The 23,041-nt window shown below is 60.2% G+C and overlaps 1 protein-coding gene across 1 annotated transcript; it reads right to left on the bottom strand.

Annotated features, from left to right (window-relative positions):
* Window positions 1-1,581: 1,581 nt before the first annotated feature.
* Window positions 1,582-22,956, bottom strand: FOXO6 (forkhead box O6). Its single transcript, XM_027108915.1, has 2 exons — window positions 22,031-22,956; window positions 1,582-3,772 (listed from the first exon to the last, which is right to left on the bottom strand). The coding sequence occupies exons 1-2, from the start codon at window positions 22,442-22,444 to the stop codon at window positions 2,507-2,509; spliced, it is 1,680 nt and encodes a 559-aa protein (XP_026964716.1). The 5' UTR covers window positions 22,445-22,956; the 3' UTR covers window positions 1,582-2,506.
* Between the last annotated feature and the right edge of the window lie 85 nt (window positions 22,957-23,041).

Raw genomic sequence — 23,041 nt, forward strand, 5'->3', positions numbered from 1 at the left:
GCACCACCCGCCAAGCCACTCCCAACACCTCCATGACAACCTCCGTACTCTTACTTCTCTGACCTCCCTCTCCAGCTCAGACACCTTCCTGGGCTTCTGAGCCCATTATCCAGCTGGACATCTCTGGGCCACCATGTTGCCCAATGCCAGGGGATGCCATTCACACAGTACATATGCTCCCAAACATCCATCCCAAATCTCAAGGGGTCCCATGAGGCATAACTCAAAGTGAGCTTGTCTGAGGCTGAGCGCACCGTCTTCCCCAGGGCTCCTCCTGCCTTGAAGTTCCCCATCTCAGTGAATGGCCTTGTCTGCCCAAGTGCCCAACCAGAATCAGGCATCGTTTGATCCTCATTCCCCGTATCCAATTCACAACCAAGTCTCAGTGACTCTACAGCCAAAATATATGTGAACTCATCCTTCCCCCTCCAGCCTCACTTCCCTCCCCCGTCCCTCCTGGTTTGAGTCACCGTCAGCATCTCTGGCTTGGCCACTGACCCTCTCCCATTGTTGCCCCTTCTGGCCCACCTGCCTCCCCATCATTGTTCATCTTTCCACCTCTGAGCTTTGGCCATGCTAAATTGCTTTTTGTTCTGGAATCCAAATGATCTCTTGACTCTGGATCTCTGATCATGCCATTCCCTCTGTCTGAATCCCTTCCCTTCCCAATGCCAACTCATCCTTCAAGGCTCAGCTGAGACAGCACCCCCTCCAGGCTCCTTCCCTGACTCCTCAAGCCCGGGATGGGTGCAGCTGTCTCATTCATTCCCACAACAGCCCCCTGCTTCCTCCATTCTTTACATCTCTGATCTAAAATCGCCCATTTACTCATCTCTGTCCCCCTCGAGCCTCAAAATTCCTTGGGAGCAGAGGTTGTGCCTCTGTTGCTCTCCATGGTAGCCCCAGTGCTTGGTATAAGACCTGGCACATAGCAGGTGCTCACTAAATTTTCCATGGATGAATGAATGATTGCAGGACCTGTGCTGCCACTTTACATATGTTTTCTCATTTACTGCTCACAAGAAACCCATGCAATAGGTGTACTAGCCTGTGGTCTAGACCAGGAAAGCAAGGTGGAGGCTGAAAACTTGCCCAAGGTCACACAGCTGGAAAAAGCAGGGAATAAATTCAAACAGAAGTTTGTGTGCCTTCAAAGGCCTCCTTTCCACCATCGCTGCCTGCCTTCCTAAGCCATTTTCCCTCTCTGACCGTTTTCTCATCTGTACAACGGGAACAAAAATTATACCTAATACAGGACCTGGCATGAACACGTTCTCAGTTAATATCTGTGCCTTCTCTCCCAACTCTGAAGCTTATTCAGGACAGAATATCCCCAGGTCAGAAACTTCCTGCATGCACACGTTCACAGAAACAGGTGCAGAGCTCCACACAGGCACATCTCCAGCATCCAAAACTCAGTAGGCGCTTAACCAGTGTGTTGAGCAGACAGACATCAGTGAATGCTGACACAGACTCAGACACAAAGCCACAATGGGCTCGGGCACGGGGACCCCCGCCTCCATGATCCCTACCAATTATCCTCTTCCTCCGCAGCTCCCCCTACTAGCCCAAGGCGCGAGAAATATTTAAAACAATTTTATTCATGAAAATATGCTGTACAATGCACTCTACACGGCCTCGACACGGCACACACGCACACGCACACGCTGACGGCACGGCCACGGTACACTGCCTACGATATGCGCCGGGGACGCCGCGCCCACAGACCGCCCCGACCGGACACTTATAAATATGGGAGAGAGGAGCCAGGACTGGCACGGAGAAAGGGGTGTCGGGTTGGGGGGCTGGATCCGGAGCTGAGGCCCACTGGGGAGGCTGAGACCAGTACTGGGGTATGGGGACGGGCGGAAAGGGAGAGGGACTTCCACCTGGGAGGGGAGAAACTGAGGCGGGCAAGGATGGGTGGGCGGGGCTGAACTGTGGGGCTGGAGGTCGGAGAGTGGTTTAGGGCCGGAGGACAGCTCAAGGTGAACAGCCAATAGTAGGTGTGAGTGTGTTTCCGGGAGGGGTTCCTGGCTTGGGGTGGGTGAGGCTAAAACCAGTGGGAACGTGTCAATTGGGAATCAGATTCGACTTTGGGGTGGGCCATTCGTCACGCGGGGGCCCCGCATAGGAAACTGAAGATTCGGAGACGCCCCCCCACCCCGCCCCGCCTCCCGGTTGGCTTCCCAGACTAGCACGGCCCACCTCATTCCTCCCTACTCCCACCCAGCCCGGAATCCAACCTCCACTCCCAGGCTTCCCGCCCTTGGGAGTAGGGGGAGCGGGTCTCAGGAGTCTGGGCAAGAATGGCAGGGTGCCCCAGCCCCTCCCTACCACTTCCCTCAGCGGTCAGCTTCCGAGGGATGTCTCTAGCTGGGATGGGGCTGCCTCCTGGATCCCCTCCGTGGAGCGGGAATGGGAGTGGGGACCCGGGGATCAGGATGGGAAGACAGAGGCCCCTGGGGGGGGCGGGGCAGGGCACCGAGGGCGCGGGAGGCGGCCCTCAGCCCGGCACCCAGCTCTGGTTGGGGGGCGGGGCCCCAGCCAGGCCGGGCGGCGGCGGCGGCAGGGCCGAGTCGAAGTTGAAGTCCATTTCGTCGCTGTCCATGAAGTCGTTGAGGATGATGGACTCGACGTCGCACTCGAGGCTCCCGCTGAACATGTCGAGGTCCAGGTCGGCCGGGAAGCGGTCGGGCGCGGCACCCAGCGGCCCTGCGGCGGCGGCCGCGTACGGCCCCGGCAGCGCGTCCAGCAGGAGGCCGCCGGGGGGGCCCCCGAAGACGGCCGCGTGGCCCGGCGGCGCCACTCCCGCCGCGCCCGCCTCGCCGGGCAGCGTCATAAGGCTGATGGGGTGGGCTAAGGCACTGCGCGAGGGCGCCGGCGGCGCGTACGGGGCCACCCCCTTGCCCGGGTAGGCGGTGGCCGCGCCCGCCAGTGCCAGCTCCCCGGGCGCGCCCAGCACCGGGCCGGCCCTGGGCGCGGGTGGCGGTGGCGGCAGCAGCGCGGGCAGCGCCCCCGGGCGGTAGGGCGCGGCGGCCGGCGCAAAGCTGGCCTGCTTGTTCTCCTGGATGGTCTGCATGGGCAGGCGGCGGAGCGCGCCCAGCGCCGGCGGCCCGAAGCCCCCGCCCCCGCCGTAGGCACCGCCCTTGCAGCCGCCGAAGTAGGCGGGCGTCCCGGCGCGGGCCCGCGGCCCGTAGGCATCCTGCGAGCCGTCCAGCAGCGCCTCGGGCAGCCCCGCCCCGCCGCCGCCGTGCAGGCCCAGCGGGCCCCCGAGCTCGGCCAGGCGGGTCAGCTCCCCCGGGCAGCGCGCACCCAGCGCGGGCGACAACGCGCTCGCCGGGCTCGGGTACATGAGCGGCGACGACGGCGCCAGGGCCTCCAGGGCCTCGTCGTCCTCCAGTTCGGCCGCTTCCCCGAGCAGGGGTCTCCCGCCGCCGCGGAAGTCGGCCCACGCCTCGTAGTCGTCGCTGGCGTGCGAGGCCGGGCTCGTGGCCCACTTGGCCGCGGCAGGCACGGGTCCCGGGGCTGGCGCGCCCTGGGGACTGTCGTCGGGGCTTCGCTCCGGTGCCTGCAGCTGCTTCTTCTTGCTGGCCTTGCCCTTAATGCGCAGGAACTTGGCCCCGTTGTCCATGGACACGGCCCTGCGCCGCGGGGTCTTGCCGGTCTTTCCGCCCTCAGGGTTCAGCATCCACCAGGAGCTCTTGCCTGTGCCCTCGTTCTGCACGCGGATGAACCGGGTGTGCAGAGACAGGTTGTGCCGGATGGAGTTCTGTGGCCAGAGACAAGGATAGGGGTGGGGGAGTGGGAAGTGAGGGGGTAATTGATGGGAAGAGGAGTGGGAGAAAATAGAGAAGTGAGAGTATAAGAGAACGGGAGAGGAGCCAAAAGGCGGAGGGGGAGGAAATAGGGAAGATGAAAGGGTAAAGGGAAGAAGGGGGGAACAGGTGTAAGTACCAGGTCGGACAAACTCAGACTATCCATCCTCTACCCCAGACCCGCCCCATCCTTCCCGCTCCCCTGCCCCACACAGGCACTGTCTGTAGGGTGAGGCCAGAGCTTTGGGTCTAGCCTTTCCAGGGAGGCAACTGCTAAGGGACCTGCAGCGGGGGAGCAAAGACACCCCCCCACACACAACTCAGCCAAGCCCCGCCCGGGGCTAGCCAGGCTGCCAGGGCCCCCTAGCAGATTATGTAAGGGCTCATGCCGCTGCGGCTCATTTGTCCTGCGGCTCATTTGTCCCCTCCCCACCACCCTGTCAGCCTGGCATGGCGCCAGGAGCCCGAAAACCCAGGGCTCCAGAAATCAATCTCGCGGTGACTGATTAAGCCCTGTTTAGAACTAATTGCTCTTTCGTGTGTGGGGAGAATAAATTACCTGCTTTAATTTCGTGTCTTTAAAATGCAACTGCAGGTAGAGAAGACTGTTAACCCTTTGCTGTGAGGGCCTGACCAGGGAAAGCAGAATAAGCTGGGTGTCCCCAAGGTGGGTAGAGGCCCAGACTTTCCCCCAACTTCTCTGAGCTTCTGTGAACTCCACAGAGGCCTTGGATCCCAGCAAGCCCCTCAAAGCACATCCACTGGCCATGAAGACCCCAGACCCCGCCTCTGCTCACTGCCCACCTTCAGGTCAGCCCAGGTCCCCTCTGGGCTGCAGCCCTCCCTCCCCTCCCCTCCCCACCCACCCGATGCAGAGTAGCTCTGCCCTCAAAGCCCCTTCCTGGTGGAACCTTCACAAAATCTCCACAAAGCACGTGGCATCAGGCCCATTTACAGACAAGAAGACCGAGGCTCAGAGAGGTGAAGTGGCTTGCCCAAGGCCACAGAGCCCTTCGGCTGCCCCTGGGCTTCCTTCCCTGGGCTTCACCTTAGGCACACCTACACGTATCCTCTTCTAAATTTCTGTTGGGCCCCATATCACTGCCTGCGTTTGCCAGGCCTGTCCTGGGGACAGAGGAAGGCTGGGGAGTCCACAGCTCCACTGACCTGGCTCCCCACAAGAACCTGGAGGAGTAGAACTTCTGCAGGGCCTACCATGCCCCACCTCTGAGGCCTCCCTGCTGGTGGCCTGGACCTCCTGGCTCAGGCACTGCTGTGGAAACAGCAGGGGTTTGGGTATCTGCAGGGCTGGGCAGGATGCCTGGCTCTTTTCAGCCACCTAGCTATGTGACCATGGCTATTGACTCAATCTCTAGGAGTCCATGCCTCAGTGAGCTCCTCTGAAAAAAATGGGCGACATCCAGTAACCACCTCAGAAGGCTGTTAGATCATCACCTGAGATAACGTGTGTGGGTGTTTGGTGAACACACCAGGTGCCCATAAACGCTGGTTAAATCCCTCACTCTGGCCAGAAGACTTCACTTCTTAGCTCACTCCACAGACCCGCTCTGTCTCTACAATCCTCAGTATCAGGCCCTGAGTGTAACTGCGCTGGGCACGAACAACTCTGGGGAGCTGGCATTACCCCATCTCGTGTACCAGGGCATGGAGGCCAGAGGCGTGATGTAACTTGCCCTCGGTCCCACAGGCGGCAATGCCAGGTACCACTCCAGATCTGCCCGGCGTACGGACCTGCTCTCATCCGCCCAGCTCCAGAACCTCTGATCCACGAGGGCTCTCCCTCCTGCCTCCTTCCCGCCTGTCTCCAGAAGGAGAGGTCCTCCCTGCTGCCCAGGGCACCCTCCCACCCCTCACCCCCAGTTCCAGGTACTCACCTGACTCTTCAGGGCCCCAGGCTCCCTATCTCTAGCACTTTCTGGTCTTGGGAGATAACAGCTAGGGCTTCAAGGCCCGTCCCAGCATAGTCCTGCCTGGCTTCTCCTGGGTCCCTGAGAGGAGGGGACCTGGACCCCCAGGGAGTGGTGCTCCCTGGAGTAGAAAGCCCCTCTCCTGCTCCCGCCCCTGCACCTGGCTCCCCAGCCCCTTCCTAACACCTGTGTTGGTTGGGGGGCGGGCTCAGAGGCCTCAGTTCTCCTCCCCTGGGGGATTATCTGCCTTACCAGAGGCTCCAGCTCCCAGCTTCTCCAGCTGGAGGTCAGTCAGGCTACACCTCTTTATCAGTGTCACCACGTGCCAGCCTGGTTCTGAGTGCTTGGGGGTAGGGGGAGGAGGAAGGACACCGCCAAGTACGGGCACCTCCCGAGTACCTGCCAGGTCAGCCCTGAGTACTGGAAGTACTGATAGAGTACATTCTGTCAGTCTCCACACAACGCAGGGATTGTGAGCCCTAGTCAAGATGAGGCGAGTGAGGCTCAGAGAGGTTAAGTAAGTTGAAAAGATCACACAGTTTAAGTGGCAGAGCCAGGCATTGATTTCAGGTTAGTCTCGTTCTGAGTCTAAAGGACCTCACGTTCCACCATGGCAGAGAGAACAAGTCAGAGAACTTCCAAAGAATCTTAGGAAACCAGTCCTCCATTTCTTCTGAAAATTTCCATGATGTAACCAACCCTAGAAGCTGGCAGTATGGGAAGCTGGGGCCATGTTACAAGGTCAAAATTCCTACAAGTCTTGTGCTTCCCTTGTAGAATTCAAAGGAATCTCGCACTGTACTCCGTAATACTTCCAAATTTTCTGAATATCAATAAAAATGTTTTAGATTACCACCAAGAACACATGTTCCAGGCCTATGAAGGTCTGCATCCTTCCCCGCTCTGTTCCCTGCCCAGCCAGGTATCCCTGAGCCCCAGCCCAAAACCACAGCTGGTCGGACCCAGAGAGAAAAAAGGACTTGCCCCAGTTCACCCAGGGATTCGAGCCCAGGCCTCCTGACCCCCAGCTTGGTGGCCCTCCTTCCCCGGCAAGCCTGACCTGGGGCCAGTCCCTCCTCCTCTCTGGGCCTGTTTCCCTCCCCATAAATTGATGAGATGGGCCACTGGATTCCAGGCACCTTTTCAGCCTGACAATAAAAAGTTCTTGGAATCATTCAGTCCGGAGGTTTTCAAACTTTTGTTTTTTTTTCAAGTAGTGGAACCTTTTTAGTGAATGGAATCTAATGCAACACTTGAGAGTCCAACACTCAAGCCATCGGAGGTGGGGCAGGGGTACCTGGAGCCCTGCCTGCTCGGCACCCTCCCTTGGCGCTCTCACTGAAAACGAGGCCCTTGCGGAGGGATTCTGCACGCCAGATGGATGGGGCAGTTGAGGCCTAGAAAGGCGCCGTGCCTCGCCCAGGGTCACCCAAGGAGGTGGCCCAGAGCCGGGCGAGGACCTAGGCCTTGGTCTGCTGAGCGAGGCTCTTCGTCAGGTGTGCACCAGGGCTGTGCCCCAGGAGGCAAGGCCAGGCCCTGCAGCCCATTCTGGGTACTCAGGTCCCAGCCACCTGGTACCCATCAGAGCTCCCGGCCAAGATCCAGTGGCAAGCGCCGATCACATCTCGCCCACAAGGCCTCCTGGGAGACCAGAGGCCACGGAGGAGGTGAGGGAGACGCCTCTACCAGGCAGCAGTAACCAGGGCTCCCTCTCAGAGTCACCTAGCAACCCGCCACCACAGCTACGGCCCCGGCATGCCCCGGTTCCCCTGGTGCGCAAGCTGGGCCCGGATTCTGGGGCCTCACACCTCCCACACCTCCATGCAGGCCTGGGGCAGGTTCCCAGGGGAGATGGGACCTCCCTGACTCAGTGCCTCAGAGACCATCAAGGGGCAGAGGGAAGGGACAGTAGGTGACATCCCATGCCCATCCTACTCTCCCTCAGAACCTGGGCGAGAGGCCAGCCCCCTGGGGCCTCAGGCACCAGGGAGAAGAGGCTGGTACGGGACAAAGAGCACGGGATTCCAGTCTTGGCTTCAACACCCACAAACAATGGAGCAAAAGATGCTTTGAACCTCCATTTCCTCAAACAGCTACCTGCTTGCACCCTGTTTCCCTCCAGGCAGCAGCTGGAGGGATCCTGTAAATAACGTGGACCACAACCAGTCCTGCCCAGAACGCTCTGATGCCCCCATCTCACTCCGAGTAAAGAACAAAGGCCTTGGCGTAGCCCACAAGCCCTTCCGTGACCTCCCAGGCTCCTGCCCTGACCCTGTCCTGCTGCCAGGAACCTGCCGGGCACCATCCCACCTTGGGGCCTCGGTCGCAGGGGCAACACTGTTCACCCAGATACTCACATCCATCTCTCATCTCCTTCAAGTCTCTGTTCAGATGTCACCTATGTGAGAAGCCCCATCCCACCCACTTTTTTAACAAGTGCTTCTCTGCCTTGCCATTTCTCGGCCCCCTTAGCCTGCTCTGAATTTTTCTAAAGCAATTAGCGCTTTCTAAAGTACCATATAATTTCTTTATATTGTGTTTATTATTTATTGTCTGGTTTCCCTTATATTAGAAAATAAGTTCCATGAGGGATTTTTGTCCCCCCTTTTTTTCTTGTAACCGGACCCCATGTGTTTGGTATACGCTAGGCATTTCATAAATTTTTGCTGAATGAAGGAGAGACAGAAAAGGGGGGGAACATTGTATGGCAAGGAGAATTAATGAGACTGTCAGAGTGGCTGGCACACGATAGGGGCTTCTCCAAACTGGGCTGAGAGAGGGGAATACAGGCCGGAATGGGAAGCAAGCATGGGGCGGAGAAAGGCAGGAGCGGTCGGAGCCACAGAAGGAAGCGCAGAGAGGAGGGGCTTCTGTGCAAGGGGAAGAAGGGCTCCCAGGGTGAACAAGGCGGCTGCCCACCCCAAGCCCCACCTGCTCGCTCCTGCTCCCCAGATAGACTTGGGGAACCCAAGGCTTGCTGTGGCCAAGCTCTCTCACAGCCTGGACCACGTGGGCCAGAAGACGCTGCAGCAGCCCCTGTGGGAACAGAATAACCTCGCCCTTGCTGACGGTGCCTCCCTCGTGGACAGGGTCTGAGCCATTTGGTAGCGGCAGCTCATCTATCCAAGAGGACACCCTCATCTATTCCCAGGACACCCTTCGCCCACGAGCGGTAATGCATTCATCTGACAGCACAACCCCATTTATCCAGCACACCAGTCCCATTTATCCAGCAAGTACAACCTCATTCGCTAACAGCACGCCATTCACCTGACGGGCCCCCTCATTTATCCAGCAGGACACCCTCATTTATCCTCCAAGTCAGAGGCTCTCCTTCCTCCTGTGGTGTGGCTGTGTTCCCTGATGGTGCAACCCGACTGATCCAGCGGGACATCATCTCTTCTACAAGTACACTTCATCCCGATAGTACAACCTCATTTATCTCATAATGCAGCCTCACCTTGCCTCCAAGTACCACCTCATTCCCTGACAGTACACCCCGTTTATCTTCCAGCACAACCTCATTTCTCCTCCCAGCATAGTTTCATTCCCTGATAGCTCAAGCTCCTCCAATCTTACTTCTCCAGCCAGAGCCCACCAGATCTCAGGGCTGAAGAGTAGGGGCAAAGAGGGGGAGTTTGGAGAGAGAAGAAGGGTCCCACCATTTGCTGTCCCCTGCCTAAAGAGGGCTGCATGGCACGATGACTATATCCAATCTCCCCAGGCCCTAAAGGGCCCACGGACTTTGAGTTCTAGGTTGCTCGGCCCAGCCAGCCCTCGACCATTGCCCCACCTCCCATTTGGTCCCCTCGAGAGCTAAAGAGGGCCCACGGGATGGATCCCCTTCAGCTCTCCAACAGGGGAAAAAAACCCACCTGATTCGATTTGTAGCGTTTGCTGATTTCTGTGGCATGGATACTCCCATCGTAGCCAATTTTAAGCTGGCAGCATGATGTCACTGAGTGCAGAACTGGGAAGAAGCGTGCACGATGAGCTCTCACGCGCCAGTGCAAGCCAGCTCTCGCACACCACTGGCCCGTGCTCAAATACCGAGGCAGGAGAAGGGCACCACCTACGACGTGCCAGACCCAAGCTCGATTCTCTAGATACGTTTCTTCTTTGAATCCTAACAGCCATGCAAACCGTGAGTAGGTAATGCTATTTTACAAAGTGGGGTTGTGGGGAGAACTGAGGCTCAGGTGGGTTAAATGACTCCTGAGGCCATGAAGCTGCGAAGTGATGGAGCCAGGCCTGGGTCTTGGGGCTGTTGGATTCCAAAGCTAAGGCTCTTCCTACCCACACCGCCAATGGGGCGGGGAACACTGCCCTGCTGCCCACCTCAGAGGCCATCCCTGCCCTGGTTCTCAAGCCCAATCTTCCTGGCTTTCATCAGAAGACAGGAGACTCAAGTCTTGTGCTCCCCACCCACAAGCCCCGTGCTACCTCCTGGCCTCTGGCACCGAGGGGATTCCAGGACCCTCCCAGTTCAGTCCTGGGTCTTGCGTCCAAAACCAGGTACGGATTCCTCTCCAGGCTCTATCGCTGTCCAAGGTTCAGCCCGGCCCCTGCCTCAGGAAGCTGACCCCAGCTATCCAGTGGGGTTGGTGATCCAGCTCCACCCTCCAGTGCCTTCCTGAGCAGAGATCACCTCTGGGGGGCATGAGTGCTCTGATCCCCTCCATGACTCCCATTTCCTTTCTCCCCGCTTCCTTCCCTCCTTTCCTGCATAAAGAAGGGTTAAGGGCTAGAGTTGGAATCCCAACTTCATCCATGTGACCTTGGGCCTCCCCCGTAAAAGAGGGTAACTATTGCAACGTCCGTGGGGGAGGGAGCGTGGCTGGGAACTGGATGAGATCCCACATGTCAAGAGTCTTCCTGACTCCCTGTCTCAGCCCCAGGCACAGCTCTCGTACAACACCCCACCCCCTCTGGCCCAGGAACACACCTGACTCAGAGAGAGCCACAGACTCTGGGGGAGGGTGGCCAGCGCCGGGGGCCGGGGGGCGGGGGGAGAGGGTCACTGGCTCTGCTGCCTGGAGTACTCAGTCCAGACAGGATTCCTGGCAGAAGGGGTGGCCTGGATGACCTCAGGGCCCTGAGGCCACATGCAAACCCTTGGTACTAGGGTGTGTAGTGAAGGAAGGGTAGAAGGGCAGGTGGGGGCATCAGAGCCACAGGTGTTGACAGGTGAATGGGCTTGGGGTCAGCAGTGGAACAGAAGTGAGCAGCCAGGGGCCAGGAGGAACCAAATGTCCAAAGCAAGGCGTGAGGTCAAGGGACGGGCCCTGGCGTCCCCCACCCCTGCCCCCGCAGAGACAACAGAACCCACACACCCAGCCTGGGCAGTACACAAATCAGCAGCAGAAGTCCCAGCTCACCCCTACTCAAAAGCCCATGGCTCCTCGTGCCGCCAGCGCTTGCGTCCAACTCCAGACTGACATTCAAGGGCCCTCTGGTGCTCTCCAGCTTCATTACCTCCATTCCCTTAAACCCATCTGGGACTCCAGCCACCCTGGATGTCTCACACCTCCATGCCTTCACACACTCTGTTCCCTGTGCCCTTCCCTCGCTCTCTGCTCAAGTGGTTCCTGCCGCTCCATCAGGGCTAGCTGTGCAGCATTTCCTAGCCCGCTCTGCAAGCCCCAAAGATAGCTGCTCCTCCCTTCAGTGCCACTGCAAAAATCCACCTGCACGCTGGAGTAGAACTCTAGGTGAGGCTGCCTCCCCACCTGAACTCTGTGGGGCAGTCCTTGGCTCACAGCAAGTCCACACATAGGTCGGAACTCTCAGCAGCCATGAACCACTCAGGCCGGGCAACTCTGTGTCGTTTCTGTTCAACAAGACCTCAGGCCGGAGCTCCAGGCCTTGTCTCCTCCCTCCCGGTTTCCCCTCCGGTTCCTGCTGCCTCTGCCACCTCCCTACTTCTCCCCTGGCTTCTCAGGAGACTTCAGCAACGTGAGAAAGGAAAGAAGCTACCATTTGCTGAGCACTCGGTGCGCTGTGCTGGCGCTCAACAATTAAAATCTTACTGAGTATCTGTAACAAACCTCTGAGCTCGTTTATTATCCTGACTTTACAGATGAGAAACTGAGGCTTCAAGAGACAACTGACCTGCCCAGGTGGGTGAGTGTTGAGGCAGGAATTCACACCCAGGGCCCTTGCTCTTCCTCCTACCCTGAGAGGCCTGTAGGGAGGAGCCTAGGCCAGACAGAAGCTTCCCTGGGGAGGGGGTGCCAGGTGCTGTCCACACTGGCTCAGCAACCTCTCCACAGACTCTTCCCTCCCTCTTCCAGGACTAAAGGGGATCCGTAAATGCCAGGCCATTCAGGCCTCTCCCAGCCTCTCCTCATCGGAGCCTCCTCCCTCCCTCTGCCGGCAGCACATCCAACACCCCTGCCCCCGGCCCTGGGAGCAGCTGCGGTGACCTCACCCAGTCCTGCCCCGGGCCTGGCTCTGGGGAGGGCTCAGCAGCTGTGCCCCAGCCCTACAGGCTGGCTCCTGGGGGGGGGAAGAGGGGGGGAAGAGTGGGCATGGTGCCAAGAGGACCATCTGCTCTCCCAGGGGCATGGCCACCCGCATAGACACTGCCCTCGTCCCCAGGGGCCGCCCTTGGCCCTCTGTCCCCATGCCGAGGGGCTCCAGGAGCTCGGGGCAGCCCACCCAGACCGGGGCATCAGCCCTCATCTGCCATCTGTCTTCTACTGGAGCCCGAGAGGCCCTTGCAGGGCATGTTGGAGCACGAATGTCCGCTGAAAAATGAACAAGTGCTCAGGGTAAGCTCTGGGGGCAGAGGCCAGAGGCCAGGGCTGGGTATGCTGAGCACTGCCTGCTCCAGCACCAGCCCTGCCGAGCCAGGAGCAGGTGACCCCCTAGGGGCTTGGGGGGGGCGGGCCTCCATCCACTCACATCTGCTCTGCTGGCAGGTGCCTCTGGCTGAGGGCAAGCCCCTTCCCCCACGGCCCCAGCTCAGGTTACAAAAGAAGGCAAGGCCAGCTGAGGACAGGGGGAGGGGACTGGAGGGGTGGAGGAGGCATCACAACTTCCCAGAGTGTTGGGGGAGGTGAACTCGGATCCCGAGATGAGACTGAGGGCCAGAGAGGGAAGGACCATGCCCAAGGTCGCAAAGCCCGCCAGTGGGCAAAGAGGAGCCGGCGCCCAGGGGCAGGCAGCCCCGGATTCGAGGGTGACCTTGAGTAAATCACTGGCCTCGCCTGTAAAAATACAGTGCCTAAAACCTGCCTGCTTGCTTCCCAAGGCCATGGGGAAGGCTCTGTAGGCAGAGCAGTGGTTGGACCTAAGGGCAGGATGAAGCTTGGACGTCCTGATCTTCTGACACTCCAGGGACAGAACGGGAGGGACTAGAAGAAGAAATCCTACCCCCGACCCCAAACACATACACAAGTCAGTGTCTCTCAGGGATCAGGGCCCAGGACCCCTACCCTACACAGCACATGTGGAGGTATCTCCTTTCCTTTCCCAGAGCAATGAATACCAATAATGGTATTTGCTAAGATTTCACTGGGGACTTTACATGTAACTCTCCTTACATGCAATTCTCACGACAAATCTTGGACATAAGTCTTATTATTATCCCACTTTGCAGAGGGGGAAACTGAAGCTAGGTTGCCCAAGGCCACACAGAGGGTAAGTGGCAGAACTAGGACTGCTCCTCCCTGCTTGCCTCCAGACTCCTACCCACACCACTCTGTCTTACCTCTGAGATCCTCAAGGCACCAAAGGGTGCTGCTTGGAATCTTGGGGCCTCCACCCTCTCTCAGGCTCACCTTCTCCCCTGGACCCCAGTATTGGGCCCACATTGGGCACCTGAGCCAGTCTCTCCCCCCACCCCCACCCTCCATACCATCCTTTCTGCCCATGGCATTCCTCATCCCCCACAGCTTGGAGTGCCAGCTCCTTGGTGTGGCATTCAAGGCCATTCGCCATCCAGCCCCTGCCTGCTTCCCCAGCCTCAAGTCCTGCTGGGCTCCGGTTAACACAGCCAGACCCTGTGGGGCTCCTGAAGAGTCCTGAGGGTTTGACTCCTTTGCCTGGTTCTTCCCCCTCACCTCCAAATTCCCGTAGCTCATTATCTGGCCCTCCATCATGACCCTGGGTAGTTTTTATCCTCGTCTTATCTCCCCAGCTGGACCTGCAGGCATTTCGAGGGCAGGGAGCCAGTCCGGTTCCTCTGAGCAGTGCTGCACACTGGGTGCCCAGTGGGTGTAGGCCTGGATTAAAGTGAGTAGAGGAAGAGGCCATCAGCCCTGGGGCCTGCAGATGGAGGGGGGCGGACAATGTCAGCTCCCTCCCTCTGGGAGCTCTGGATTTGAGAAAGGGTACCAGGGATCCCAGAGCCACCCCCGAGGCTGGAAGCCCCAGGGCCAAACTCTAAGGGAAATCAGAGAGACAGTGCTAGGGCTGGGGGGCAGGGGGGTAGTGGCCAGCCTGGACTGGCCTGGCCAGAGCACTCGGTTAGGGAGGAGTAGCCCAGGGGAGTTTCATTTCTGTCCCTTCCAGTGGGATACTGTGAGAGCCACTTTGTTTCTCTCAGCCTCACTTTCCTCATCTGCAAACCGGGGATAGTAGCAGTACCAGCTTCACGGTTTGCGGTGAAAATTAAATGGAAGCACACCTGTCATGGCATGTGGTTGTTCCACCCTGAGCTGGAAGAGTTCTCTGTGGCAGAGGCAAGGGTCAGAAGACCGCTGGGGTGGGTGATGTGGCCGTACAGGTTGACTGGGGCCAGGTAGCCAAGGCCTGGAGTGGCACGCTACAGCCCCAGGACTGGATCCTGTAAGACCAGCACCGCGCTGCACACATGGTCTCGCCTCCCCCATCAGACAGGGTTCTAGCAGAGAGCAGGGGCTGCGACTTTCCACTTCCTTGTGGGCCAGCGCCAGAGAGGCCTGCTGAGTACACGACGTTTCCCCTCCCTCCGGCAGCCAAAGGCTCTCAGTGGCACAACACATCAGACACGGAGGGCAGGCGAATGTACTGTGGTGTTTCAGTCCCTTGGAGCTGACTGCATGGGGCTCAATTCCCTGGAGGACCCAGAAAAAGAGTGAGGAGGAGAGATGTGGGCTCAATCTGGGCAGCCTGTTTAAAGAAGGTGGTCCACCCTGGGAGCGGAAGATGGGAGGGGGACTTCCCTGGAGGTCCAGTGGTTAAGAGCCCATGCTTCCACTGCAGGGGTTGCGGGTTCAGTCCCTGGTCGGGGAACTAAGATTCCACAAGCAGAAGCAGAGGAAGCTACCATCTAAGGCATCGGTTCAGAATCCGACCCGTCATCAGACAGACCTGTTAAAATATAGATTCCAAAGCCCACCCACTGAGAGTCTGATACAGAGGGACTGAGACAGGGGCTGCAGATTGCACTACCTAAAAGCTTCTAGGTGACTCTGCCAACAACTAAGGATTTAAGGCAGATTCTCAGAAAGACACATTGGCTTCCAGAATCACCTGGGAGGTAGGATTTTGTTCAAACTACCCAAGCACCCGCCTAGTTTCTGAGGGGTGTCCCTAGGGTTCAATCCATGAGAGTCGATAGCAGCCTTGGTGAGCATGTAACAATGGCAGTGGTTTGGGTTGAGAACTCCAGTGTCAGGTATAAAGATGGCAGTGTGAGGGCTGCCTGGGATCAGAGGCAGCAGGGAAAGTGGGAGGGAGGGCAGGGCCTGGACAAGGCCGGCAGAGGGCCCAGGGGTCCAAACAGAGCAGTTTGGGCTTGGTTGGCTCCCAGGGGAACTGAGGAGCCCTGGAGGGCTCTGGAGCGAGCATGAGTGAGCCCTGGGGCAGGAGGGCTGGCTGGGGTGTGGGCTGATACTACACTGGCATTGGAAGATGGCGAAACATGGAGGAAACAGGTCTGCATCTAAATCTAGGCTCAGCCTCGTCTCAGCTATGCTACCTTGGCCAAGTGACTTCATCTTTCTGAGCCTCCATTTCCTCAACTGCAAAATGGGGCTATTAACACATACCTGGCAGGAGGCAGGGAGGATGAAATGAGAGGATTTATGTGAAGTGCCCAACTGACTGCCTAGCATCCAGGCGTTAATCCTCTGAATTCTCGTTCCCCTTCCCAAAAGAGGCATCCCCCTTAGAGACCAGAAAGGCTTCTCTGCAAAGAGGGAGGCCCGGGGGGGGGGGGGGGGGGGGGGAGGGTGTGGGAGGCCCCTCCCCCACACGCCACCTGGCCCCCCTCCCACCTCCACATATGGGTTGGGGGGTGGGGAGAGGCAGCAGACAGCCAAACCCTCCCAAACAGGAGTTGGTTTCCATGGTAACCAGGATGCCAGGAGGAAGGGGGGCACTCCAGATCCAGCTGTCCCCCTGAGTGCCCTACCAGGGCCCCAGAGCCTCTGCTAATGCCCACCTAACACCCTGCACCCCCCATCTGCCTGCTCTGGTAGCCAGCTGGGACTGCCAGGAGCACTCCCTTCACTGTGCCCTGAGTTTGTCTGCCACCTGGGTACTGCCAGGGGGCAGGGTAGGCAGCCCCAAGCAGGAGTTCCCAGTTTGAGTCCATCCACACCTGTACTCACGTGCTTCCACCCATGATAAGTCCCATTAGGTACTCTGTGCTCTCGGTCCCAACTAACCCCTCATGGCTCCTAGAACCAGAGGGTTCGTCAGTCACAGCCCCAAAAGGGCCACAGACTGAGTGAGTTAAGGCCCTTTGGACACAGATGAGAGCACTGTGGACCAGAAGGGGAGAGAGCTTTGCTCCAGCTCACACACGCTAGATCAGGGTCCCCTACAGGTGCTCTGCCCACCACTCACCAACTCCCGACTCCACAGCTCCAACAGACCCCAAAGGGCTGAACTAGGACACCCTGAGCGATGCTCCAGAGAGATGGGTCATGGCCAGGGAGAAGGAAGGAAGGCCTAACAACTTGAAGGTCTTGTCTAGCAACAGAACGGGCAGTCCCAGAGCTTGCGGGCTTCAGGTCCCTGGGAGTGTATGAGAAAGGGATTGACCTGGGAAGGAGGCTTGGAAGCAGGTGATGGGCTCCACCTCTCTTGGAGATCCAAAGTCAGACTCAGGTGTGGAAGGAGTGGGTACCAACGTGTACCTGTTTCTCAGGTACCCACTCCCAAGCTGGGAGGCAGGCCACAGGCTGCAAATAGGAAAGGGGTGCTGAGGAGTCAGCCACAAGTTAAGGGGGACAGTGAGGTGAGGAGGGGGCTCCCCCTGCTATAGCTGGTGCACTTATATCCCAGAGGCTCACATCCACACACATGGCCCGCGACCACACCCTCACCCTTCACAAGACATAGAGAGACGGGCTTCCATAGCCCCCAGGACCCCACGGAGTGGCCACCAGCAGCTGCCACTCAAAGATGGGAGAAGGTGGGCTGCAAGAAACAAGCCTGCACCCTTTCCAAATCCCTCCTCTCCAGTCCCAATGGCACAGGAGGAAATGCTTGAGTTTGGGGGACAGGACGGGGTTCAGTTCCCAGGTCTGCCACTTCTTAGGGATTTGACCCTAAGACAAGTCACTTCACCACCTGGGAAACCGGGATGCTAACACCCACCTGGAAGGATGGAGGACAGGATTTGAGGGGATGTGGGCTTGGCTGGTGGGCGCCTGCTGTCCGGCGCTCTGAGCCCTTCCCCCTCTCTGGCAGAGCCCCTCCACTCCACTCAGTCCTGAGCTGGGTCCTCAGGGCGTGCAGAGAGGGGACCCCAAACCGCAGAAAGTGGCGGCTGGGGGGCGCTGAACTTTCGAACCCGCACACACCTCCCCCCCCAAGCGCCGTTCATTACCTTAACAGGAGTTAAAAATAACCGTCTCATCTCTTTAAATTAGTCTGTCTGCAATTACCGCCTGGCACGGCGCTGCCCGCCATCGTCCCGCTGGAGCGGCGCCAGGTGGCAGGCGGGGGCCCTCACCCTGTCTGTCGGTCTGTCTGTCTGCCTCCAGGTCCCCCCCCTTCTCCCCGCAGAGGCGCAGCCACCCCAGGGGCCTCCCGGCGGCCCTGCCTCCCAAGCTCCCCAAGTTTCTGGGGAGGGGGCCGCCGGGCGGGCCACGCGGCGGGCAAAGTGTGGGGCCTTCGGGGAGCAGAGGACTGGGGGGGAGGGGTGCGGTGGCGAGGGAGGGGCGCCGGGAGGCCCGGGAAGCCGGAAGGGCCCGCCGCGCGCCAGCGCTCGTGGGTGGGTGTGAGCAGGTGGCCGTGGGAGTCTGCCGGGCGTGCCAGCAACTGTGCCAGGAGCGGCTGGCACGGGCTCGTGCCCAGGAGGCGGGCAGCTGCCAGCCCCCCGCTCGTGCAGCGCGGGGGGTGAGGACACCCCCCAACCCGGGCTCACACCGCCTCTTCCCGCACCTCCACCAGCCCTCGGGGCTGGGGATCCCCGGAGGACAAAGAAGAAGGAGGGAGCCCTGCTGGAACGGGCTGGGGGGGAGGAGAGAAAGGGGAGCCCCTGCACGCACAACCACCGCTCAGTCGGGCTGTAGCAGGACCCTCCTCCCGGCCTCTCAGATCAGTCCCTCCCCTCTAGCCCCCACCCCACCTAGGACCTACTGGCCCGCCTGGGCCGGATGGGGGGGGACACCCCCCCTCCTGATCCCACCCCACAACAGCCAAGCTGCTCCAGGCACTGAGGGAGAAGGGAAATCCCCATCCACTGGGCTCCTCCCCCACCAGTCCTGTGGACAGGAATGGGAGGCACCCCGGCCTGGCCTGGGAGCTCCCAGGGGAGCTGGCAGCCTGGAAACACAAAAGCAGGCGGAATAACTCCAAGGGCGCTAAGTGGAAGGAGCACCAGGACCCAGAGCAGCCTGGAAGGCTTCCCGGAGGAGGCAGGTGGGGCTAGAGTGTCTGAGAGGAAGTAGGAGGCTCTACCTGGATGTGGGATATCCACACTTTTGGGACACTGGAGAGGGAGGGAGACTCCTGTCCAAGCCCTCGTCCCAGGCCTGGAGACCCTCTGCCCTGACGGCAACACTACCAGCCTCTCTGGTGGTGTTCTCAGCACCAAGCCCAGACTCTCTTCGGGCTTCAGCCTGTTGGGTGCCTTAGGCCTGCTGTTGGTCTTGCCTCCTCCAATTCCCCTCTGCAACACCTCTGAACTATCTTCCCACATCACAGGTGGGACCACAGGGCAAAGGCCAAGCACAGGGCCCTCACTCGGCCTTTCCCACGCCACAGCCCTGCCATCCCACGCTCCTAGCCCTGCCCAGGAGCCCTTGGTTCCAGCCTGGCACACCCAACAGTCTCCCAAACCCAACATACGCAATTCCACCTCCTTGCCTTTGCGTATGCAGTCAATATCCCTTGGAAGACTTTCTCCCCAATTCTACCCCCCGCCCCCCGACCCAGAGAAGACAGACCAGATCAAGTGCTCTCTGTGAGGGACCTACCCCACTCTCCCCACACCCCTACTCCCACCCCCACTCCCCGGCCCCCAGTCCTGCCTGCAAGACAGAGGGCTTGCGTGTGGAACTGGCTGAGCCCTGATGCATCCTGAAAGCAGGTGCAACGCCTTCCCCTTCGGTCCCCCCACTCCATCTAGCACAGGGTTCGGTACACTCCAGGGACTCAAGTGCAACACTTACGTGGGGGAGGGGAGGGAGGAAGGAACAATGGGGTCCCTGGCCCCAGCCCTGGCACCTGCGGTGTACCACAGGCTCTGCTAACCGGAGGGTGGCTGGGAGTTGGGAACGGCCCGCCACCAGGGCCCTGGAGGGACTGACTGGGAATGGGGGAACAGGCATTAGGAGGGACAGGAATGAGAGGGGAAGGAGGCTCCCTGGGGAGCTGGATGGGGGGTGGGGTAGAAGGAGGACAGCCACTGAGGGGATGAGATGGGAAAGGCCAGGGGCCTCTCTGAACAGCCCTCCTCCAGTGCCTTGGGGGTCTCTGCCAGGGCCTAGGTCAGGAGCCCAAGGCTGAGGCTCCCTCACCAATGCCCTAGCCCAGGACAAGCATTCCTGAGCCCAGGCGCAGGGAGAACCAGTGTGTCCCCAGCAGCGTGGTGCAGTGGAAACTGCATCCAATGGGCAGGCGGGAGGCCTGGGCCATCATCCAGGGCCTGCCGCTCACTGATGACCTGAGAAGAGTCCCATTCTCTTCCAGGGCCTCAGTCTCACAGTCTGAGAAATGAACTCATGGGACTAAATTATCTCCAAGTACCTTCCCAATCACAGTCTAGGATTTAGATCTGCCCCTGTTTGAAAGCTGTCAGTGTCCCCCTCCCTCATCCAGTGCCAGCAGGACACTATTCCAGAGGCTCTGGGTCCCTGGAGGGAGACACATCTGGACTGGAATCCAGTTTTCCCATCTACTGACTGTGTGACCTTGGGCAGCTCACTCCTCCACTCCCTGCCTCAGTGCCCAGCCCTATAAGTAGTGACAGTAAAACCCACCTCAGGGAGTGCAGAGAGCATTAAAGGAGATACCTGGCACAGATGCCTGAAGGTGCCTGGCACGGGGCTTGGCCCTGAGACCCTCAGTGAACTGCAGTTCTCTCCCAGCTTCAAGCCTCATATTCCCTCTTGCCATCTTCCCCATCATCCCTCACCCATCAAGCCCAGCTGGAGCTCTGCCTCCTGCAGGAAGCCCTCCTGGCTTATTCTGGCCCATAGTACCCTCCCTGGCCTCAGCACCCTCTTCACTATCCACGTATTTCTTCACTCTTTTACCAGACATGCACTGGTAGTTCCCAGTGCCAGGCTCTATGCTCGGAGCCGTGGGCACAGAGATTGTTCTGACACTGCCACTGTCTTCCAAAGCGGGTGGGGAAGGGAAATGAGACAGGACACAAAAGACTAAGACCTATGACAGGTAGGGAGAGGGCCAGAGAAGAGGGAGTCCTGAGCTAGCTAAAAAGGGTTAGGGAAGGCTTCCTGGAAGAGGCATCTGAACTCTGTGCCCTTGAGGACAGGGACTATCTACAGGGAGAAGTGAAGGGTGGGACAGTACATGGGAGGGAGGTGGGAGCAAAGCACAAGGGCAGGACCCATTTAGGAGGAACAAGTGTTCCGGAGGGGGCTGAGCCTAAGGGGACCGGAGAGAGGATGGAGAAGGAGACTCATGTGGGCCCCTCCAGCCTGTGTCCCCACCCAGTAGTGGCCACAGACAGACAGAGAAGCTGCCAGCGTAAAGCCTGAGAGCCATGGGCTCCCAGGGCAGAGCACCATGGCCCCTACAGTGCAGCCCCTGGGCATCTTGAGCTGTCCATGTCCGCAAGCCTCCCCTCCTCCCCCAGCACACCTCCTTCCTCTGACCCTGCCTATAGGCACCACCAGCCAGAGCCCCTTCCCTCCATTCAGGCATGCCTCCCTCATAGAGACCCCCCTCTCCCACAGGGAGTCTCAAAGCTCACAGGCCCTAGGCATGGCCCGACCCCCACCCCACCCCAGTCTGCTTTCCCCCAAAGGCATCGACTATCCCCACGCCCCAACAAGTTGGCCAGGGGAGGGTCTGGAGGCCACAATCCCGTCAAGACCCTGTCGTCGCCCAAGATGGCTCCCCCCTTTCCATTGGTTGGTACTGAGGCCTCCCTGGGGTGCCCCTCCCCTCTCCCCCTCCCCCAAGTGCATCTGGGCTCAGAAAGCCAGGGAAGTGGAAGACAGCCTGGGGTGGTCATGGGCAGATCCCCAGGTCTCAGTACCTTGCCCTCACACCAGCAGGGATCGTCACCAGCCCACCACGCTGAGCCAAGCAAGGGGGGCAGCAGCTGCCCCATGGAGAACTCAGATCTCAGGTCACCTGACCAGTTCCCCACCCTAGGCTGGCTGGTGCCCTAGAGTGAACTCCTGGCACCACAGAAAGAACTGTGGGCCTAGGGTCGCATTCCTCACCCTGCGGCCAGCTCCAGGGAGGGCAGTGGGAAAGATTTGGGAGGAAAGCAGCCACTGGCCTCAAGTCATTATGTCAGCTCTTTAAGGAGGGTGCCCTGGTGGAGAGGGTAAAACAAGAGTAACACAAAGCAAACTCGTGGGGTTAAGAGGGGGGTCCCCAATGTACGAGGCCCGAGAATAGGTTCTTCTGCTATGCCCCCAAGGATGGGGTGAGGGTGTCCCTCGAGAGTGCCTCAAAGTGGCAGTCCCTTGTCACCCCACCAGACCTCCCAGCTCGCATCCAGAGCGTGCACACAGCTGCTCCCAGCACGCCCCCGCCTGTCTGCCGGCCGGCCCCACGCCCTGGGCACACACTCTGTGACTCCTGGGGGTGCCCCAGGGCCTCCCTCTAGACCGCCCGCCGGGAGCCCAGACGCATCTAGCAGCCCCTGGAAGCCCCAGCCGACGACTCCAGACCCCCTCCCCTGCCGGACGCCCCCACCTTCCAGCCGGCCGAGCTGTTGCTGTCGCCTTTATCCTTGAAGTAGGGCACGTAACGGACCATCCAGTCGTAGATCTGCGAGAGCGTGAGCCGCTTGTCCGGGGCGCTCTCGATGGCTTTGGTGATGAGGTCGGCGTAGGACAGGTTCCCCCACGCGTTCCGCCGGGAGCTCTTCGCTTTCCGCAGCGGTCCGACCTCCGCGCCCAGCGGCGGCGCTGGGGCCATCGGCGGGGCCGTGGCTCGGCGCTCCGGCCCGCAGTCCTCAGCGCCCTCGGCCACCCCTGAACCCAGCGCTCCGTCCTCGTCGCCGACCAAGTCTGGCTGCGGCAGGGGCCAGGTACACGAGCGCGGCCGGCTCTGCGGCGCGAAGTCCGGGTCCACGTCCACCTGATGCGCTCGCAGCTTCGCAGCCATGGTCCCGCCCGGCTCGGGCAAGGACGGGAGGGGGGCTCCGCGGATGGTGGGCGGGCGGCTCTGGGATTTGCGCGCCCCGGGGAGGCCCGCGGGAGGGGTCCCTGGCGGCGCCGGCTCAACCGCGGGGCGCCATGGGCCGGGTCGCGGAGACAGGGGGCTGGACGCGCTGGGAAGCCCGAAGGGAGGGAGAGATGGGGGCAGTGAGGGAGCGGCGGCCCCGGAGCCCAGCGGGCACACACCTCGCCCAGCCCCGCTTCTAGCACCTGCCGCCTGCCTGCGCCTGCAGCCACCACCGCCACCGTCTTTGCCGCCGCTCCCCCGGCGCCGGCCCCGCACGCGGGCCCCGCTCTCCCGGGACGGGGCCGGATTGCACCATGCCGGAGCCCGAGCCCGTGCCGGAGCCCGCGCCGCCGCCGCCCCGTGAATGCCGCCGCCGCCGCCGCCGCCGCCGCCGCCGCCGCCGCTCCGGCTCCAGCGCCAGCTCCCGCGCCTGCCGCGCTCAGCGCCGGCTGCACCTCGGATGGGCGGGGGACGGGGAGGGGGCGGGCCCGGCGCGGGAGAGGGCGGGGCGTGCCCGCCCGCGGCCGTGGAATCCTC

Source organism: Aethalodelphis obliquidens, unplaced genomic scaffold (genome assembly GCF_003676395.1).
Source record: "Aethalodelphis obliquidens isolate GAN/ISIS:26980383/991018 unplaced genomic scaffold, ASM367639v1 scaffold9, whole genome shotgun sequence".
Classification (NCBI taxonomy): Eukaryota; Metazoa; Chordata; class Mammalia; order Artiodactyla; family Delphinidae; genus Aethalodelphis; species Aethalodelphis obliquidens.